Source organism: Mytilus californianus, unplaced genomic scaffold (genome assembly GCF_021869535.1).
Source record: "Mytilus californianus isolate M0D057914Y unplaced genomic scaffold, xbMytCali1.0.p SCAF_4, whole genome shotgun sequence".
NCBI classification, from domain to species: Eukaryota; Metazoa; Mollusca; class Bivalvia; order Mytilida; family Mytilidae; genus Mytilus; species Mytilus californianus.
This window is the reverse complement of record NW_026262690.1, coordinates 111738725-111761945: the sequence shown is the minus strand read 5'-3', so window position 1 is coordinate 111761945 and position 23221 is coordinate 111738725. Positions and strand designations below refer to the sequence as shown.

Sequence of the window (23221 nt, the reverse complement as noted above, 5' to 3'; positions counted from 1 at the left end):
GGACGGCCAAGAGTAACACTTAATGCCCCCATTGCCTACGGCGGGACATTAAAATAGCTTGTTTGCACATTTTCGTATAAAATTCACCGTGGGATCAAACTGTATTGTATGCAAGGGTAGATAAGAAATTTTTGAAAGGGGACGTAATTCCCAATAATTGAACATAACCCGGAACTGACAGGTAAAAAATTCATGAAGCTTGTTACTAAATATTAGATTTCTGCCAGAAATAGTTCCTGAGAAAAATGACACGAAAACTTCCATGTATGACCATATGTACGAAAATAAAAAAAGGTCGGGGAAATAGGAAGTAGGAAATTGAGGAGTATTTTGCTGTGGTGAATAGTTGCTGAGAAAAAAGTTATTACGGACCGACGCATGGACAGCGATACACAGTAACCAGTATACCCCGTACTCCGTTGGGCAAGGAACGGGAGGATAAATAGAAAATTCACGATAAATGCATTATGTGAGAACCAATCCAGCCGTTTTTAAATGGTGGGGGCAACAGATTGCACAACTAATTTATAAACGTAGAAAATACATTCTGTATATGAGGGGGCCCGTATCTATTGTCCAATTTCTTTATAACTGCCTGTACCAACTCATGGACCTAGAAATTCTAAAGGGTGAGTGTTTGGATCTTTTTCTTTCACAATAAGGCCGCATTTTTTTCATTTTAACTGCAAGAACTATTATGAATTTCCAGGTAAAAATGGGGTATGGCCCACCCCTTTCTTTGCATTGGCCTTAACTTAAAGTCGTGATTTTACAAACACACCGATGCTGAGTCATCGTTCTTGTCGGATTGCTAGTGATTAGTGAAGGGAAAACGACGTGGATGCACGTGCTGTCGTGCCTTCGAGTAGCTGCACGCAATCACAAAACACTTAAGGTGATCAAACACGGAAAAATTAGAATCAATTTTGAAACCCATGTGCTACCATTTGTTATGTTACTAACTAACTGACCTTAATTGTCAATAAAAAATATTGAAATATATTTGAAAAGTTCGTTTTGGTAACACTCCTCTGAAAAATTTCTGGAAATGCCCCTGTAGACTCGGGAATTCAAATTATAATTTTTGGAGGTGCTGAATGGGCTTCCGTAGTTTTGCTATCAAAGACCTTGCATTCTCATTGGATAAAATGGTAACGTGATTAGTGTCTAATATTACTGTGCATTTGTGTACTTTAGTTCAAGCTGTCAGCAATTTTATTTATATCACAAATCCATAGGTACTTTTGGACAGGACACTTTTTTAGTCCTCCCCTTTTTTCACATATCCGTTAATTTTTTGTTTTCTTTCATTTCAATTATTTTTCTTTTTCCCCTAAATTATATCAACATAAAAAAAATTATATACTAGATCTAACAAGTATTTTCTATTTACTATCTATTCCTAGTTTGCTATCCACGGCGGTCACTGATAATATAGAGACCGCTGTGGATATATACCCACCTCCCAAAAATTAAATGGTCGTACTCTTAAAGGACTTTGCAAGATGTTGTATTTCTTTTAGTCTTTGAGAAGATTTTGTATGTATTCTGCTTCAATATAAGACTGTATTTGTGATAAAGATTAGAAAAGGTTTTGACCAATTTAGGATATCTATATACTGGCTTTAAAAGTTTTATTTTAAATAATGATATGTTCATTGATCCAAGAAGTCACTGGAGATACGCAAGCCCATATTGTACCAACTGAGAAATGTATACTCTTAGATATATTATAGGATAGTGCAACGTAACATCACCATCAAGGAAAGGAAAGTTAACAATAGGAAAGGGAAATTACGTTTATTCCATACTTTTTGGTATTAATTCTAACAAGAGTGCACATGCAAAAATGTCTAGTCTTCTTAACTGAGCAGAATTGATTTTATGTTGAAATCCTTAAAGAGCAAAAGTTTTTTCTGCAAGTATCACATACACTTGCAACTATGAATGATCCATGACAAAAAGGTCAAGGTCAGATAAACCCTGCCAGACAGACATTTCCTCTTAACATCAATACTACATTAAATATAGTTCACCTTTTGCTTATGATATCAGAGAGAAGAGGACTTAACCAGGAAAACTTGAGATTGATCAATACACCTAGAAAATGCGGTCAAGGTCAGATGAACCCTGCTAGGCAGACATTAAATATAGTTCACCTTTTGCTTATGATATCAGAGAGAAGAGGACTTAACCAGGAAAACTTGAGATTGATCAATACACCTAGAAAATAGGGTCAAGGTCAGATGAACCCTGCTAGGCAGACATTAAATATAGTTCACCTTTTGCTTATGATATCAGAGAGAAGAGGACTTAACCAGGAAAACTTGAGATTGATCAATACACCTAAAAAATAGGGTCAAGGTCAGATGAACCCTGCTATGGCAGACATGAAAACCTTACAGTTATTCCATACACCAAATATAGTTGACCTACTGCTTATAGTATCTGAGATACGGACTTTACCACGAAAAATTAATCTTGATCACTGAACCATGAAATGAGGTCGAGATCAGGTGAACACTGTCCGACAAATAGACCTTACAAGGATCCCATATACCTAATATATTCATCCTATTGCTCATAACAAAAGATTCACAAGAGCCTGATCACTCACCTGGTAAACAATATGACATATTTTGATATTTAGCCTGTAAACACTTAGGTTGGAGTTTGAATCCAGTACTTGGCAGGTGCGCTTGACTCAAATCTTAATTGACTAGGATTGTAAATTTTCCTACTGAAGGTCTGTAGTTCTCTACGGACACACTGGCTTCCTCCACCGATAAAAACTGACTGCCACAAAATAGCGCAATAGTGCTGAATGTGGTGTTAAACACCAATAATAAATAAATCAGTCAATATAATTAATTGTTTTGTTATGTTCATTTAGTTCAAAATACTGATATAGTTTATTGCAATAAATATTATTCTGCTAGGCAATATATCATTTGCGCTTTTTAGCTGATTTTCCAAGTCATGCTGAATCATACCACAACTCCTTACTTTTATATTGATATATTTTTTAGTTTCATTTTCTATGTTGAAAAGTTTCAACATTTGATGTTTTTGTTTTTCTGTGTCATTGGATTGCTGACGGTTTGGTTTATATCCAATATTTCCTTTTATTCATTTTTTGCTTGTTTCCTAATAAAATCAGTTCTTAAAGGGGCATTAGCTACGAGATAAAAAAAAAATTTAAATCAGATTTTTTTTTTTTCATTAATGAAGGTGTAATAGTGAAATAATAATTGGCTTTAAGCAGCCAGTTTGGTTCAATTTTGTCAAAATAAGTAAGGAAACATTGCTGATGAATTATTCACTTGCAAGTGAATAATTCGACCTCATTGAATCAGAATCTTTATTTATGTGACCTTCTATTTAACCCCTTAGCTAGAGATGGTTTACACATAAACTAGAAATGTACAGCTATTAAAAGGAAAATAATGTCAACATTGAAAGTAAAACGTGGGTAAACCATTTGGTTGACTGATTCGATCCACAAAAATGCATTCTTTTACAGGTACAGGTAAAAAGGATGATTAACATATTTTTTAACCTATAATATGAAATGAAACAGACCTAGAAAAATCCAATTGCACGTGTTTGCTATCTATTTATATCAATATTTATGTTTATATCGGGTTATATGACCGTGGGCAGTCTTCAGAGGTCACCTCAATGGTTTATTATATGGCGTCTAGACCAAAATACATATAAAATGCTGATACATATTATCGAGTCTGTGCATCGTAAATTGTTTATTTTAGACTTTTTATAATTTGGATATACATTTTAGTATGTTATAAATCAATATGAGAATTTGAGTCAAATCCGTGAACATGAATTTGACAGCTAATTCCCCTTTAAGCCATTTATGCATCACTTTGTTTAAACTAACATGCATACTGTTCAAATTTGATATCAACTGTTATAAAATGATTATACTTGGTAACCTTCAAGGATGTAAAATGCAGTACATATTAATCATAATATAAAACACAGGTATAATAAAAAGTAAAATTCTTTTATCATTCAAATAAAATAGTACATAACATATAAATACAAAGTAAGACTTATAAAAAAGTTTAGATAGGAGAAATCTTCCCTGTTCTACTTCTTGATGCCTTTACCTGTAGAAAATTAAGAAACTCATTAACAGGTTTATATATAATACAGATTGATACTATTTTGTTGTTTTTTTAGAAATTGAGTTTTTGTAAAAATGCACATTTTTGTAATATTGTTCTTGTGACAGTGCTTTTTTGTGATATTGTTCTTGTGACAGTGCTTTTTTGTGATCATGTATTTTTGTGATAACTTTTTTGTGATGATGCATTTTTGTAATGTTGGTCTAAAGACAATGCTTTTTTTGTGATAATGTATTCTTCCTGTGAAGAAATATATATTTCTATGGGCAATGACTGCAATTTTTTACAATATTGAAGAGACGACAGATTTAGAGGAGGGATTGCACCTCCCTTTATTGAACTTCAAATTTGGTGGCCTCCCTTTTAAGAATCCTAGATCTGGATCTGCATCTGTATTGTTCTTCATTCTTATTGTTGTCACTATTGTTGTATTTTTAACACTATGACATTGTTCAATTGAAAATTTATCCATTTCTGATTATATACTTATGATGTGGATCGGTATTTATACATCCCGCCATTGCGCTATGGTAAATTTTGAGTTCTTGTCTTTCATTTTTGCTTATGTACTTTGTCTATATGCCATTTTGTGTTTCTTTCTTGAAACAGTTATTTGTTTTTATAGTGATTAAGATTATATTATACTGTTGACTGCTGTACCCCAATTTTTGAAGTTTTTACCTATTATGTCTGTTTGTTAAAGCTCACACATTGTTGTCAATATAATGGAATTTTATGCGGCTGTATACAAGTGAGAGGTTTAGCTAGCTATAAAACTAGGTTAAATCCACCAATTTCTACAAAAGGAAATGCCTGTACCAAGTCAGGAATATGACAGTTGTTTTCCAATCATTAGATGTGTTTGAGCTTTTGATTTTGCCATTTTATAAAGGACTTTCCGTTTTTAATTTCCCTTGGAGTTTGGTATTTTTGTTATTTTACTTTTTTCTTGTCCTTGTGATGATGATATACATCAAGTTTATGTGGTAGAGTGTTGTGTTTTAAATTAATATTTATTTTCTAGCAAAATAACTGATATTAATTATTAGTTTTATTATATGTATCTTAAGAGTTATGGCATCTTATTTTCTTGGTATTTATTTCTTCTTAAAACTGTAGTTCTACTCTATTTTCTGGTTCATTGGTCATTCAGTTATGTGTCAAGTTATCTTGTTTTCTATAAGTTATATTCATAGAGGCCAAAGTTTTGCAAATACCCTTGTAAGAGACAAGTTATAATATAAAACATTAATATAAAACATTCTACCATATTAAGGTTAAACATATTTATACCTTCTCTATAATGTTTGGCTATGTATTCTCTAGCTATCCATTTATCTGCTTCATCCCTGCAATCGAAATTTGTGAAGTGAAATTTGATGGCAAGATAATCATCATTTATCAACTTATGCTATTTATCACCGAATGTGTACTAACATGATCAACAAGACAGGTGCCACATGTGGAGCAGGATCTGCTTACTTTTCCAGAGCATTTGAGATATATCCAGATTTTGGTGGGATTCAAGTTACTCTGACTTTAGTTTTTCTAAGATATGTTTGGTCGACTTTTTTTTTCATCATTGACAGTTTGTTATTGACCTATGAGTATAAATATCCCTTTAATTTCTCCCACCTCTCTTATCCATAATAATAAATCCAATAACATGTCAGTAATATGTATTTAAAACTCAATTTTAAAAGAAATATAAATCTACCATTGATTACACTGCATTTAAAAAATATCATTTAAAGTTCATCCTTTGATCCCAGATGGGCCTTTGTGGTTTTTTAAGCCTCAGTATCCAACCAACAAATGAAGCTACCTTCGCTAACATCCTGAAGTAGCTAGCACATTCCAAAATTAAAGGAGAAGTAAAATAAAAGAACAATGTGTCTGAGGACACAAATGCCCCCGCTCAAGCTTTGCTATTTTCCAAGTTGAAAAGGGGCATAACTCTAGAATGGCAAACGACTCATAACCCAAATTCGAACTCTGTCTGCGTGTTGTGGTTCTAAGCATTGTGTATGAGTTTAATAAAATTTGGATGAGACAAACTTAAGTTAGAGTGCGGAAACGAAATTTAGGACGGAAAGACAGATGGAATGTCAAGGGTAACACTTAATGCCCCTGTTGACTACGGTGGGGCATAAAAAGCATATAAAATCAACATTAACACAACACCCTAGAATGCAAATATCAAAACTACATAAAGACCCTAAATATATACAAATAAGTTCAAATGTAATAGGAATTTCTTTGTAAGCATTCTACATGATCAATAGTAACTGTATTGCTAACAGAAAGATTGAATGGTTGTTAATATATAACTGGACCTTTCAATTCTACATACCAGTTTTTGCCCCCTTTTTCCAATATTTGATCAATATCATCTGTGTACAGTTTGGAATATTTGGCATACTTTGCATGCTTTTCTTGCTGGGCTTTTCCAACTGTTCTCCTATAAATAGAAAATATTACTAATGTAAGTAAAATGAGGGTAAAAAAAAATTTCCAAATTGATCATTTATTTTCATCTGTTGCTATGCATGCTTGTTTTTTCCCACAGCTTTCCCGCATGAAAACTTATTTTCTCTTTTATACAAATGTGTATACCAGTCATTCCCAAGGTCACTGGACATTGGGCAAAGACCAGTAAAAATTGGTTTGGTCCATTTAAGTGATATGCATTACTAGACCAAATGACCAGTAAAATTTTTAATTTTGTCCAAATCATAGGTGTAAATGTCCTGTAAAAAAGAGTCTGGTCCAGTTAAGAAGAATGTTTTCAGGTGCGTAGCTGCCTTTACGCAAAAAATAATTTGCTTGCACATTTTTTTCAAGAAAAAAAAAATTAATTCTGAAATTGAATTACGGATAGTTTTTAGTCTTTACAGATTATCGTGTCGGGCGGTGTTTAAAGCCCAAATCTCTGATGTCGTCTCCAGCAGTGACTAATAAGGAACTATATCCTTCAATATTCGCAATCTTCTCTAGTTACAATGCCAGTAACTACATCAACTACTGAACGGTCATTTAGTGCATTACGGCTACCGAAAACTTCTCCGTTCAACCATGGAACAGGACAGACTATCTTCGTTGGCGCTCATACATGTTCACAAAGAAATGGATATCAACACCGAGAGAGTTCTGCGATCATTTGCCTTGGCAAAAAATAGATATATTGACTTTCGATATTAATATACTTTAAGTCTTACATGCAGTATTAACATTTAATGACACAGGCTCAATACAATCACCTTGAAAACATCTCAGATTTATTTCCCTTACTTATAAGTCAAGACTTAAAAGTGGCCGTTAGATTTCGTATTCCTATTGTCCGTTCGTCCAAAAGACTATTCATTCACCTGGGGTATCTGTGTCCCAAATGACCTTCTACCGTTGTCGTAGAAACCTCTCCTTTGATTTGAGAATGACTTTCGTGAGAAACACTACGTTGTCTTGCAAAAAGCAGTAACTGCTTACCCTTCCGGATCACCTGAGGTCGCCACATTGTTGTTTTGGGTCCGTGTTTTTCATCTGTATTTAGTTTTCAATGTTGAATGTTTTTGTTTCTCCTTTTGTGTCTTATCTGTTCCCGGGTTTGTCAATTGTCCATTGATTAGCGCTTCGGTTGTCGACTCTTCCTGGTCTTCCCGTTTTATAAAATTTATTTTATATTTGAAAATAACCATGTTACTAATATAAGCAGCAAATTACGGAACTCACTAGACTTTTTCTATCGTTTCATGAAAATATGGTATAGTAAGAAACAGATAGGGTATTTTTCATGTTCAAAGCAGTCACTGTAATTACTCATATGCCCGGAGCTTCATGGGGATTCGCTTCCCTGGACCACCGTATACGATGCTGCCCTGGATCCCCGACTAGGGTGCTACCCTGGACCAGTTGGGGACTTTGAGCGGTCCCGATGATAGCCTCCTCCCTTGCCGAATCCATATAAAGTCCACAAGTATTCACAAAATAGGAGTTTGGGCGTGAAGGAGTGATGTGAATTTCAAAAGCATGGCATACCGGGAAAATGCCCGAAAAAACTAATCATTTTCTGCATAAAATGGTCCAAAAAAATTAGTTATGATTGCACTTTATTTAAGTCCAGCTATGCCCCTGGTTTTACTGGACCAAATGTCCAATTGATTTCTCAAAGTCTTGGGAACCACTCAACTATCCTACATTATTTATGTTGCAAAATATAGTTACTTAATTTTAGTTCTTAACAGACCAAGTTATTCATTTTCAAAATCCTCCTCCAACATTGTTGTGTGAGGTAGGGTTTAAAAAATACCTCTCATTGAATTTTGATTGAGTTGTGAAGATTTGTAATACTACACATGCTACATATTTGTATGCTGAAAACTTTGACCTAGCATTGGAATTACTTGGAAACCTGTCTACAGTGATCATTACAGAACTTGTCTACAGTGATCATTACAGAACCTGTCTACAGTGATCATTACAGAACCTGTCTACAGTGATCATTACAGAACCTGTCTACAGTGATCATTACAGAACCTGTCGACGCCGATCATAACAGGACCTGAAACTTAATTCAGAAAAGAACATTCTGATTAATTTATTGGAACTGAAGAATCTGCAACGTTTGAACTGATAGATTAGTTCTGTTGAGAAAGGTTTGAGTTTGAACAGGTATTGGTGTAGACTGTTTTCACTACATTATTTTTTTTCAGTCATTTTCAATCTTCACCTGTAGACATGGTATATATACTGTATAGATTGTTACATCTCTAACTTATTAATATATCATACCAATGCAAGATGCAATTTCTATTAAAATAAAATTAATACAGAGGAGGATATTTAAAAATTTGGTAGGAGATATTGGCTATATCTTGGTGGAAAAAGTGGAAGTACAAATCAGGGCCAATTCAAAAGCTCCTTGCCAAGAGATGGAATCGAATCAACAACCAGTGTGGACTGGCAAGTGATCACTTTTGATGAATTACCTTGACAATTAATCACTGAGGGCCCTCTTCACTAGGAGCAATCGCGTAACCATGAGACCATGGCAAACTTTCAAAGGTTAAGGCGATGTACATTTTGTCAATGGCAATGGCTATATATGTGATTTCTTCGATAATATACAAAACACTCACACTTTTCACCAAGAAATCCTCTTTTTATCAAATTCTATTACATTCTGAAGTGTACAAAAATATTTAGAATGTCTGATGTTAAAGTTTGATGCCGGAGAAGGACATATGATGTCATGCTGGTTGGTACATGTATGTTCAAAAGACTAGATCAACAATTCACAGAATTTTTTATAAAACACAATGAGAGTGTTGATCATAAGAGAAATAGGAATAACAACTTGTGAGAATTGGATATCACTAATGGCGAGTTTATTATTACTATTCAAATTAAATAACGAGAGAAACCTATAAATCCACAATATGTAGTAAGATATAAAAAAAACATAATTTAAACTTACGATAGAGTTCCAATAATCAGAAAATAACATGCTGTCAATGCACCTAATACTAATCCTATGTCAACCAGATCACTTAAATTATTTTTGCTTTTCTTAAACTGGTCAAAATTATGTTTCCTTCGTAACTCTTCACGTCTTTTATCCTCATTGCTAAAAAGATAGTGAAATATTTATACATTAGCATATCAAAACTTTAACAAATTGCAGGTTAAGAATTATTATTTCTGAACAAGTCGTTTTATTGCACATGACTTTATATCACTAAAACAGCTTTTCACCTTATTTTTTTATAACAAAACAACCAACACCTGTGCCATCTGAGAGACAGGTTTTAATTTTTGAATGTAGATTAATTGTTCACTATGGTCATGATGGTAAAGAAAAGTATAACCAAAATACCAAACTCCAAGGTTAATTCAAATAATAAATAAAGTCCATAAGAAAATTAAGACTTTATCAACCAACCGAATGAATGGAAAACAACTGTCATATTCCTGAAGATAATGATGGGTTAAACCTGGTTTTACAGCTAGCTGATGTCCTACTTGTACGACAGTTATTTATTATGAGCTCTGTTATATTGGGTGAACAACCCAAACAGACATAATATGTTAATGTGACAATAATCCAGCAACCAAAAGTGTGAAAATATACATCGCAGACATACAACATAACTGACCAAAATGATGGTTTGTTATTTATTTAAGTCATAGTATTGTCTTTCCCTTTTGATAAATGATTTTTTTACTGCTCCCTTAAGTTGGTACCATAAAAAATGATTGATTAATGATTTTTCACTACTCCTTTAAGTTGTAATTGGTACCATAAAAAATGTTAATTATTTTTTATAGCTTAAGTGTTTCAGGAAAGTTTCTTTATTGTATTGTATCTCCAATACCATCATTACAAGTACCAATAGTATATCATTGAAATACCAGGAAATGTGTGTTGGCATACCTCTAACCAATGAACCAGTATCATAATCTTTATACAAATTTCTGAACTTACCTGCGGTAATCTGTATAAGCATTCTGATAATTTGCATAAGTATTCTGCTGATATGCTGAATTTGTACGAGAACTTTTCCCTGGTGGTTTTTTACTGTATCCTTTAGATTGATCGTATTCCTGTCGTTTCTTTAAATCAATCAGTATTTGGTAGGATTCATTGATTTTCACAAATTTGTCATGATTGGCATTATCATTGAGATTAGAATCTGGATGATGCTGTGAACAGAAAATAGAATATGGTATTTATGCTCTTATTAACCCCACAGGGTACCCAATTTCTAAAAGGAGATTCCACAAAATGCACTGTATTTTTTTAAGAAGTGTTTGTAATGGCACTGCATTTTTTTAAAGAATGTTTCCAAGAGCACTGCATTTTTTCCAAGAATGTTTCCAAGTCGCAGCATTTTTTCAAAGATTGTTTCCAACGTCACTGCATTTATTCAAAGAAGTTTCCAAGGGCACTGCATTTTTTCAAAGATTGTTCCAAGGGCACAGCATTTTTTCAAAGAAGTTTCCAAGGGCACTGCATTTTTTCAAATATTGTTCCAAGGGCACAGCATATTTTCAAAGAATGTTTCCAAGGGCACAGCATTTTTTCAAAGAATGTTTCCAACGACACAGCGTTTTTTCAGAGAATGTTTCCAAGGGCACTGTATTTTTTCAAAGAATGTTTCCAAGGGCACAGCGTTTTTCAAAGAATGTTTCCAAGGGCACTGCATTTTTAATAAGAAGAGTCAACTTATCTTTAGAAGATTTATGAAGACAGGAATCAAAGGTTTAGCTACTATACTGTGCAGTGTTTTAATTTGTTGACTTTTTTGTTTATACACTAAACATCTACAAGAAGCATCAATGAATGTCCTGTTAAAATAACCCACTATACATTACTGTCAGAAGTTTATAGTTACCTCTTTTGTCAACTTAATATAAGCTTCTTTTATTTCTTTTGCAGAAGCATTAGGCTTTATCTTTAGATTGGCATAATGATTTTGTGTTGATATACATCTGAAATGATAATGATATATATACCATTAACATGATTAATATGTCTTTTCAACTTAGATGAAATATATATGATGCAAAATTTGAAAAAAATTATTTCAAGTATCTAAGTAGGACTGGAGTTATGATAAGATTCATTACTTAAAAAAGTAATATTCTTCAATCCTATCTTAAAAAATTAAAGAACCTTTGTTAGCATGGTTAGTGCGTTCACAATTACCCCACACTCCCACATTGTCATTGGGTAAACAAAATCTCACCAGATTCCTAAGTTCAATGACTCATAACTCCTACAAAAGTCGACTGATAAACATTTCTTGTGGACATGCACAACTAAATATTATATAGATATAAGAAGATGTGGTATGAGTGCTAATGAGACAACTCTCCATCCAAGTCAAAATTTATAAAAGTAAACCAATATAGGTCAAAGTACAGTCTTCAACACGGCGCCTTGGCTCACACCAAACAGCAAGCTATAAAGGGCCCCAAAAATTATGTCCTCATTAACTACAAAGTTTCATGAGATTCTGTTGTGTGGTTTCAGAGGAGTTGTGTTGTCAAATATATTGAATCATAACTTAATTCCTGTTGATATATATATGCACATAGTATGTCCTTAATAATATCTATAAAGTTACATGAAATTCTGTTGTGTGGTTTCAGAGAAGTTGCGATGACAAGAACAAGACTGATGGAAGGACGGGTCAAATACATTATACCCTATGCAACAAAGTTAAGAATAGGATAATATAGTCTGGTCACTGAAGTGCAGAAGTTATTTCTGGTGTCACTGTAACACCATTAGATCTCTTTATTATTTCCATTACACTCCTTACATTAGTGAAAAAGCAAATTTTTAATGTTCTTTAAATTTAAATGAGGAGAAAATGCTTAATAAATAATATTTAAAAATCAGACTTTATGTAATAATATCACTCGCACTATCATTTTCTATGTTCAGTGGACCATGAAATTGGGGTCAAAACTCTATTTTGGCATTAAAATTAGAAAGATCATATCATAGGGAACACGTGTACTAAGTTTCAAGTTGATTGGACTTCAACTTCATCAAAAACTACCTTGACCAAAAACTTTAACCTGAAGCGGGACAGATGGACGGACGTACGAACAAACAAACAGACGAATGAACGCACAGACCGAAAAACATAATGCCCCTAAATCAGACTTTATGTAATAATATCAACATTGAAAATCTCCAAAATGAGTTTCATGATAACAGTAGGATGAAATCTGCATTTGACCTGTATTGGTAGAGTTTTTGTAAATAAACTTCATGCAATTTAGTGAAACTGAGATGAGGTAGTAAATATAAGGACATGATAGAGTTAACATATAATGTGTGAAAATTCTCCTCTTTCTTTTTCGTGATTCATGTTTCATAACTCTAAAAAGACAATTTACACAAATTTATGCTTCAGTAAAAATCAAGCTTTTTTCATCAATCTTTACACAATAAGGATACATAAATTTCTTGAAAATTTATTAAAATTGACTAGTTGAACTATGTGTAAATTTTCCACCTCTCTCTTAAAATTAAACATATATCTATGTCTCTTCAAAATAAATCTGTATTTTTCTTCAATCGATCTTTTTTTAATATTGTATGTAAAATCTTCATGCAAAATCGGTCGATGCAGTAACATTAACCCTAACAATTTTACTGCCCCAGATACGCATTTCAACAATAAATATCTCTCCAGTGATGCTACTTGTTTGACTTACTGTATGAAGTGTAAATTTTATAATCTCATTCATTTGGTAACTTAAACATGTTAAAAGGATCCAAAAGTGCAAAATATTGGCAACAGTTGATTATTGATGTTCAAATCTCATAAATCGATAAAAATGACAATTAAAACATTACTCAAAATTCAAATGAAACTTTTGTCAAGTGATCTTGACACTTTATTGACATTTCATTACAATCTGTCATGTCAAAATGCAAATTTGACTTATTGTATCAAAGGCGAAAATTCCCTGCTCCTTGTATATATCTAAATTTAAAATTCCCTATGAAATTACTATTCATTTAATTATCCCCCTGAACGTGCCTGAAGATGTCTTATTTAAATAATCCTTCAAAAAAATGTATCTTTACCTAATAACTGTACAAAGATGAATTCTTAGTCTTGGGTAAATATAATTACACAAGACATTTTTACTCATAATTCTGTGTCATTAACACATATCTTCATCCTTTATACCATGTACAGTAAATAAATATCTACAAAACAAAAAACATTTTCCATTATAATATTAAAATAAGATACATAATAGATTGGACGAATATGATATTGATAATGGATTGGTTATAAACATTCAGTGGCAAATATTACAGGACGAGAACAAGTTGATGTGTTATGAAGATGAAGGCTGTATTCAGGGGTTGAAATCATCTGAAAAACCTCATTACCCAAGGGTTTCCAGTACATTTACTTACACATCACTAGCCTGACAGGAACGAGTGCTAGTCGAATTAGTCTAACTTTTAGTTCTATGAGAGATATAAAAAGTTTAATAAAATAGAAAAGAAGGGATATGGGTATCCATGACATAAAATCAGTATGTGCACAGCAAAAAACACAAAAGAGGAAAGGAACAGTGCTTTTAGTGCTGTTCTTAATCTCAAAGTAACAGTGAGGCCTTCAACACAGAGCAAAGAACTCTCACAACAGACAGCCCAAAGCACTGGTTTTAGCAAGTCAGATGTCAATCTGGGTCTGAAAATTGTCAGTGACTATGCATAAGGAGTTGCACAATCAATAAGTCTTCAAAATCTGATGACAATATTAAAGGTGATCAAATTTTTCATGTGTGAATAAATTAATTTCATTGAAAGTGCATGATGATTTTAGGTATCGGGTCCATCCGCTGCCATAACACGTTCACCCTACATGTTTGCACCCCACACGTTCGCACCCATTTTTTTTTCAAATACAGTTTGAGTTATTAGATGTTTTTAAGATGTATTTATCAAAATATTTATATTTTTATATTTATAAAATAAAATTGCATGAATTTTTTTAATGAAGAATTATTTTTTTGTGATTAGATGGTAAATTATCAACTGTTAATTATTCATGAGAACTGTTATGAGTTTGAAAATCATGACTGCTGTTATAACTAGCTTTGGTGTAGTTACTAAATATTTAGTGCTCGTTTTGATTTGGAATAGTGCATGCTTTGAAAGACTGTGTGAGCTGTTGATGTTTATGATTGCTTCAAGCTTCAATGTCACTGGGATGAGTTTGATGACTGTTTGATATCTTTCACCTTTCTTTTAAAAGCCTTAGATGAATGAACTTGGCTTTTTAACATCATGACAATATTCTTTTTTCATTTCGTCAAAATAATTCTCAAAACACTGAAAAGAAAACCGTTTACTTTTTTAAAATGTTACTTTATTTTAAAACAATAAAATCTTATTATCTTTCATGTCTTAATTGTTAAGGTATAGAACCACTAATTCAGGCCCGGTCGGAAAGAACATACAAGAAAGTAGTACATATTTTAAACAAAATAGTTCCTACGCATAGCTGTATCTTTGTCAATAGTGGGAATATTTGGGTTGTTTTAGTATCAAATGAAAGCTTGGGGACTTGGGATCACTGTGGAACCCTTGTTGAAAGTTTAATTTGAATAATAAAGAAGTATATGAAATTTTAATAGGAGGGCTCATTTGGCCTGTTGTTCAGATCAGAAGTTCCTGTTTTTGTACTATCAAACTTCCGGGAACCAGTACGCTCTAATATGCAATTAAAGGTATGTTGATTTTTTCAGCACAAGTCAGGATAAGGTACAGTTTAGACATGAAATAACTGCCACTTTATTTGAACTTAAGACAAAGTAGCCATTAATGCTTGAAATTGCAGAATTTAACATAGAAAGCAATGGGGCTATGAATTAGTGGTTTTATACCTATTACTGACAGGCATGTGAAATTCTATTTTTAGAAATCATACCCTTTACAGTGAAAATTGGTCACATTTGTTGTCAGGAATCATGTAACATTAATTTTTTTATGTAACAATTATGTTACTGTCAAATTACAGCCCTCAAATTGCTACAATAAGGTATTTTAGCCTTTTTTGGTCATTTAGCATGCACACAGTTAAGATTTTACCTGAAATTTTAATTTTTGGATTATCTAACACTGAAACCAATGCAACTTGTATATTATGACTAGTTTATAGTATAAATATTGTTTTTGGTCAAATTATCTAATGAGTGTTCATGTTTTATTGTGTTTCTTAGTGAATTATTTATTTCCAGGAAAACTGGTTTATACTTATATAGGAATTCCAAAATCTCACTTGAAATGCATTTTATAACCATTTTAGCAAGTTGTCTAGCTTGGATATACATAAATTGCTCTTGTTGAGCCATGTTTATACATAAAAGTATGGTTTTTTACCAAATCACTCTCCTTTTCCAACATGTAGAAAAAAGGGGGGACACAATTATCAATTATATTTTATATTTGGACCACTGTATTTATATTCAATGAAGAATCTCTGATAAAAATAAGACATATTGGTAAGAACACTGTTATTTGAGTAGATATTAACAAATCAGAACTGGTAAAAATTGAAAAAGTGTCATATCTGTCACTATTAGTATCCATATGTAGTTTTCTTTGTTTAACGCGTATGTTACTACCAGTCCAATTTGAGCTTGAATTCAGTGATATAGTGTTTTGACAAAAGTTTTATGTGTTTTTCTATGCTAGAAATAGATCATAGAAGGAAATTAAGTCCAGCAGAAGTCAATATAACAAGTTTGGTGCTGGTATAGGTATAGAACCACTAATTCAGGCCCGGTCGGAACGAACATACAAGAAAGTAGTACATATTTTAAACAAAATAGTTCCTACACATAGCTGTATCTTTGTCAATAGTGGGAATATTTGGGTTGTTTTAGTATCAAAAGAAAGCTTGGGGACTTGGGATCACTGTGGAACCCTTGTTGAAAGTTTAATTTGAATAATAAAGAAGTATATGAAATTTTAATAGGAGGGCTCATTTGGCCTGTTGTTCAGATCAGAAGTTCCTGTTTTTGTACTATCAAACTTCCGGGAACCAGTACCCTCTAATATGCAATTAAAGGTATGTTGATTTTTTCAGCACAAGTCAGGATAAGGTACAGTTTAGACATGAAATAACTGCCACTTTATTTGAACTTAAGACAAAGTAGCCATTAATGCTTGAAATTGCAGAATTTAACATAGAAAGCAATGGGGCTATGAATTAGTGGTTTTATACCTTAAAGCATTACTAAACAAAAAAAAAACACAAAAAACCTTTAAAAAGTATGTAAATGGACCTAGGGTGCTAACACCCAGGGTGCAAATGTGAAAGAGGGCCAACTAGAATGGGAGAAAACCTAGATTTTTTTTGGGGTTTTATTCCCTCAACACTGACAACAGATTAAGTTTTGTGGCATAAACCAGTGTTCTCCCTCAGGGCCATTCAACATCAGACAAAAAAATGTGTGCTTCATATGCCTGCTTGCATTGCGTTCCTTTTAAAACAGTTGTTCGAATGTTTTAAGCTTACGAAGTTACGTAACATTATGAGTTTATCACACAACAGCACAAGAGGAAAGTTTACCACAATAGGTATAGCTATATAATTATGTTTTCAGGAGCTGTTGACAGAGGATGACAGTTGTATGATGTCAATTTAGTTCCAAAAGCTTACAGTAAATGAAAGAGAAAATAAATAAACAGTTTAACCCATGCCAAGTTCAAAAGGACGTTTTCTGGTAGAGGGAATGACACATGAAATCTATCTTTAAAAGAATGCTTCAAACTTATTGTCCTCCTACGTTGGAGCACAATTACGGAGCGCCGTTGATATATTTTAAAACATTGTAAGACATTAATGATATATAACTGTAAAACTAATAATACTTTCTAAATATTGGATAATTACAAAAAATTCTTACAGTTTGTCGTCCCTTTTTCTAACGCGGGGGAGTGTCTTCAGGGGCGGATCTAGGATTTTGGAAAGGGGGGTGTAGCTGGGACTATTATACTAACGGGACTGGAAACTGATCGATCTGTTGAGATTTCATTGCCCGATAGCGGATTATTGATTTTTTGTTTTGATTGACAGCTTATCGTGTCACGTAGTAAATTAGCATTCGGTACATGAATGTAAACAATAGATTTCGGCAAACAAGTCAGCATATATATAATACTGTTAAAATTGGTGGATTTGAAATAAAAAAATAATTATCAAATTTATTAGTTTAAATGCAAAAAATATATATTGTTCATGAAAAATTATTAATAAGTAGTCAATATATTAGTGTTGAAAAAAACCCAGATATAGTCGAAATGCCGGCGCTTTACTTGACCGCTAAGAAAACAACGTGTCAAAGGTTAACAGATCATAATTAATCCTGATAAAAACAATAAGTGTGCAATAAAAACAATGTTTACAATTTCAGTTCATAACTAATTAATATAACAAAAGTGGTTTACTCCTGGTTTGCCCACTTTTAATTATACCAATTATCCATTAGTAAAGAAAACAAAAAAGACAAAAGGTTTAATGAGCATACAATTGTATAGTCTGTTACAACTTGGGTATATATATAGTTTATTAGTGTTTTTTATATATTCGGGTATTTTTTATTTTACATTTTCATTTGTATAGAAAAATAATAAATAAATCAAATATTTTTTCTCTCAATAATTTAATATCAATTCAAATGATTCATTTGTGTACAACAGTTACTAATGATTAAACATTGACATTCAGTTATAAAAGTGTCTTAATTATTCCATAGTTTTTGAATGATTTTCATATAAATACATCAATACAAGTTGTCTTTTATTGCAATCATAATTTATATAATATATGAATCAAGTTTATATAAATGCATTGCATAAGGAAATAAATAAAGCTAAATGGTAAAATAAGTAATATGGGGCACTATATGTATAATGATGGGAAATGCAATCTTTTTTATATATATATTTCAAAAGTCACAAAACAATATATTAACAAAGTCAGTAATTACAATATTTCACGAAGTTGTTCAGTTCAAATGGAAAAGATGGGATGCTGCGTCAGCGTAGTCTATCACGATGAGTCCTTGTTGGTATCTGTCTTTCAGTAGTTGGAGTCTGGTGTCTATTACTCTGTATCTGAATACAAAAAAATAAAAAATGAATAATAAAGAGAAATTTAAATGGCATTTCTTCTAATCTTCACTTTCATTATTTTACTTTTTTACTTTTTTTTCAGAATGTACCAACAATGAAAACTATTCGCTGATAAAGTGTAAAAATAATATACATTTTCTATACACACATTGGTCTATTTTTTACTTGTTTTTTGTTAAAAACAATACATTTTCCTGCTAAAAACTTTATAAAATATAAAATATTTTTGCTTTTTCCTTGATTTAATAGCAGATTGTAGTATCTTTTTTTAAATTTTACAGGTAAAATAAAAGGTAAAAAATATGACTATAACTCAGAAATAAACTATAATTGTTAAAACAACAAATCCCCCTATGTCTACATATGCATGTAATTAAAAAAGGGCAAACCAGGATGACACCAACAAAAGTTACCCGGGTCAAATAAAGATATAGCCACATTGTTTTGAACTTTTGTGAACTTCGTGTTTACACCAAAATTTCAATATGGCTGTGAACGGGCCTACTTTTGTAGTTCTAATTATGGAACCTAGTGTACATATTTTCACAAAGTCATATGCTAATGCCACAAGAAGACCATTACTAAGCAACATTAACCCTGATTATAATAAAAATATTGTACACATAAAAAGGAGTAGGTAATTTTATAGGAACAGTATAATTTATTTGATCCGTGCATGTGGGTTCCGGTTGTAATGAGAAAGAGATTTATATTCCACTTTTTATTTGAAAAAAGTGACAATAAAAATAGGCAAATCCAAACTATAACCTATAAATATGATTTTACAACAAACCGAACTTGCGTATCCCTTTTCAATCAACAGTTATAAGAAATTTTATGAATCATATACTTTTTTCCACATCGTCCCCACGCTATTTTCATTCTGAAAATTTCTATCTTTATGTGTCATTTTTTACACTTAAGACGGGATTTAGTGATTAATAACAACTGTCAAAGATCGAGATATCTTTTATCATTATAGTAATCATGTTTAAATTAAGGATTATCATATCGAATAACTATAAAATAAAAAAACAAATTACCGAAATTATAAGATCAAGGCACGTATAATAGTCCCAGGGTGTAGTATTAAAATTTTTTTGACCTTTTTTTGGCTAAAAAACATAAAATAAGTGTAAAATGCATTTTATAGTTAAAGTGTAGGGGTTGGACATTTTTGGTGCCGTATTCTCTCCATCAATTGTCTATTATAAAATGATTGGATGGATCCAAAGCTATGTACTTATTAATATATTTGATGTGGGATTTGTCAGTAAAAAATGGACATGGAAAATTCTCGTTTGTTGTATGGTTAGTTAGCATAACCTCGCAGATTTCTTGTTGTAAACAAGATATACGGCTATTCAATGAAATTTACAATACGACCGACACGAAGAAAGACAAACAAGCAATTTTTCTCCAAATGTTTGGTTGAAATGTTTCACCCAACAAGTGAAGTGAGGGGTTCCAAATCAACCAAAGGCTACGAATGAGTCGGAAATGACAATGAAGTTGTGAATGACGGTCGACACATGGAGACATATAGGCCACACCCAGCAGGCAGGTTGCAGTCGGGCCTTGAAAAAAGTATTCAGTATATCAGTTCGGCGAAACAGACATTCCGGTCAGATATTGGATTCACATGCAACCCCCCCCCCCCCCCCCCCAAAAAAAAAATTACGCCCGTTTTTTATTCATCATGTTTATTTAATGCTAAATAATTCTGTTGAAAATATTTTTTTCTAATAGCAAACTAGAAAATAGTGGACAAGATTATTGTTGTTTTCAATCCAGATACGGCCAGAATTTTTGTTTAAGGCAAAAATCAGGGTCAGAATTTTTTCTCTAAAATATCTCAGACTGCCCCTCAGATCAAATCATCAGTGGTCCGTACCTTATACTTTAAATCTATATCTAGAACTTACTGACTGGGGATCACTATTCGGCAATGTTATTAATGGGCTGGGGCGTGTGGGGTTAAACATGTTTTCGTAGGTAAATAATATAGCTGTGGAAATTTTTTTTTCATGAGAGTGTAATAGAATATTACTTTCTGTTGGGTGGAATTGTGAAATAGAAGTCAATACGTTCTTGCTCAATACTTTGTCGCTTTGAAGGCGTCATGCTTGTCATCCTCAGCCTAAGCAATGTGTTACTGTAATTTGAATTTCAAAATGACTGAGTAACGTTTTTTCGACGAACTGGTCAACTCCACCGTAGAGAATCACATGCATGACTTTGACATAATCAATAATATTTTAAGTAAATACGAGCGAAAATATCTTTATAAGTAAAGAATTGTCGCATAAAAATTAAATACACGGGAAATGGCAAAGTTCACGAAGTCTAGTCTGATTAATCATTTTACAAAAAAAAAAATGTGCAAGCAAAAGGGGGGGGGGCGTACGCCCTCTACACCCCCTCTGGATCCGCCACTGGTCTTCCTAAATGAAGGCAAGCCGAGGATTTGTATAGTACTATACAAATCCTTGATGAAGGTATTTATATACTAGGACTTATACTAGTACTGTGTTGTGGGTGATTCCACTGACTTAGTTGGTAAAACATTAATATAGCTCATAAACATTACATGTTAAGCTGCCAACCTTGGGATAATCAAAACCCTATTATAAAACCTGTCAACCGGTCGACCATGTCAACCTGTCGACCATAACATCTGTCAACCATGTCAACCTGTTGACCATGTCATCCTGTCGACCTAAGTGGGTAAATTATGAAACCTGTCAACCTATCAATAATATGCAAAACCAATTTACCGTCAAACAAAAAAACACTTCTGCCGCACTATTTGTTCCGTATACTCCAGTTGATCCCCTCTCTGTTGTTTAACATTGTTCATCTTTCGATTAGATACTTGTGTATATGCTGTTTTATCCTTAATCAATGATTCAGATGTCAAAAATGGTATGTCATAAACCGAGAAATAAATGAATGGGTTATGATTTTGCAATGAAATACATATATGGGACGTGATTTTCAAGATTCCAAAATTCCATGTTAACCCCCCCCCCCCCCCCCCCCCCCCCCTTTCCAGTTTTTAAAGTCAATGTGCAAAGAAGATATATTGTTTTTAGTCTATCATTTGTAGTTTCACGGAAATTTGTTTTCAATTAATGCAGATCCTGAGAGCTGTCGTACAATTTTAGAGCTTGTAGACTGTAAGACAGTATTTATTGTGTGATAATTTTGTTTTACTATTTAGGCTGTACATATGATATGTTTGGTTTAATGGCATGCAATGAAGAGTCGTGTGTAACTTCAAGGCATATTTTAGTGGCGATCGATGTCTTTCAAAATTACTGCATTTTTCTTGTATCCCTGGTGCTTTCGACTGGAGAACCGTCGTACACAAGCATCGCACAAGTTGGCATTCCGAGGCGGGTGGGGAGCAAGAAGGTGAACTGTGGTTTATTTTTATCAAAGGTACCTCTGAAGTCGACGCTAGGGGCCGTCTTGACCTTGTTGTAGGGTATGAATGATTATCTTATTGTTGAAGACCCTACATCAACTGTCAAGATGAAGAACATGAATAAAAGACCTGTTCATTGATAATTTTCTATGTTTTCTATGTATTGTGTGCGATTTTGTCCCATGTACATTTACTCCATATCCTTTCATTTTCTATTGATTCTAGAGTTTGTCTCTAGTGCTGTGTGGAGGCAGTAGAACGTTTCCCCGTGCTTGAGGTGTATGCTCTTATAATATTTACAGTTATGGTGTGCTTGTTCATGTGAGAATTTCTCATATCAATACACCGTCAAAATTTCATGTTTGGTTAAATTTCTTCAAAATACTGGTCTGGTCATCTGTTTTGTATATTGCCCTTTCATACTATTTTAAACTGCTAGGTTTTCTTACATATATTTCGATGTGCCCCGTGCTGTCTATCATTTGTTGTTTCGAAGTTATTGGTCTTTTTTTGGGCAATGTATGACAAATATATGTTGAAAAACCTCGCCCGTAATTATAAATTATGTAATTCATTGACCGCTCCCGACATGTGTAACTTCAAGGCATATTTTAACGGCGATCGATGTCTTTCAAAATTACTGCACTTTTCTTGTATCCTTGGTGCTTTCGACTGGAGAACCGTCGTACACAAGCATCGCACAAGTTGACACTCCGAGGCGGGTGGGGAGCAAGAAGGTGAACTGTGGTTTAATATTATCAATCATGAGTACCTCTTAAGTCGACGCTAGGGGCCGTCTTGACCTTGTTGTAGGATATGAATGATTCGTTCATTGTTGAAGACCCTACATCAACTGTCAAGATGAAGAACAGGAATAAAAGCCCTGTTCATTGATAATTTTCTTTGTTTTCTATGTATTGTGTGCGATTTTGTCCCATGTACATTTACTCCATATCC

General features: G+C 33.0%; 1 protein-coding gene across 3 annotated transcripts; it reads right to left on the bottom strand.

Annotated features, from left to right (window-relative positions):
* Positions 1-4008: 4008 nt before the first annotated feature.
* On the bottom strand, positions 4009-17445 carry LOC127739155 (dnaJ homolog subfamily C member 4-like). 3 transcript variants are annotated; one of them, XM_052250745.1, is made up of 8 exons: positions 17360-17445; positions 13759-13884; positions 11543-11639; positions 10633-10850; positions 9625-9774; positions 6505-6612; positions 5445-5500; positions 4009-4133 (listed from the first exon to the last, which is right to left on the bottom strand). In XM_052250745.1, exons 2-8 carry the CDS (start codon positions 13824-13826, stop codon positions 4114-4116), a joined length of 717 nt encoding a protein of 238 aa, XP_052106705.1. In that variant the 5' UTR covers positions 13827-13884; positions 17360-17445; the 3' UTR covers positions 4009-4113. The 3 variants fall into 3 exon arrangements, with proteins under 3 accessions (XP_052106705.1, XP_052106704.1, XP_052106706.1); XM_052250744.1 differs by having other exon boundaries at positions 17270-17428; XM_052250746.1 differs by having other exon boundaries at positions 17395-17413.
* Positions 17446-23221: the final 5776 nt, after the last annotated feature.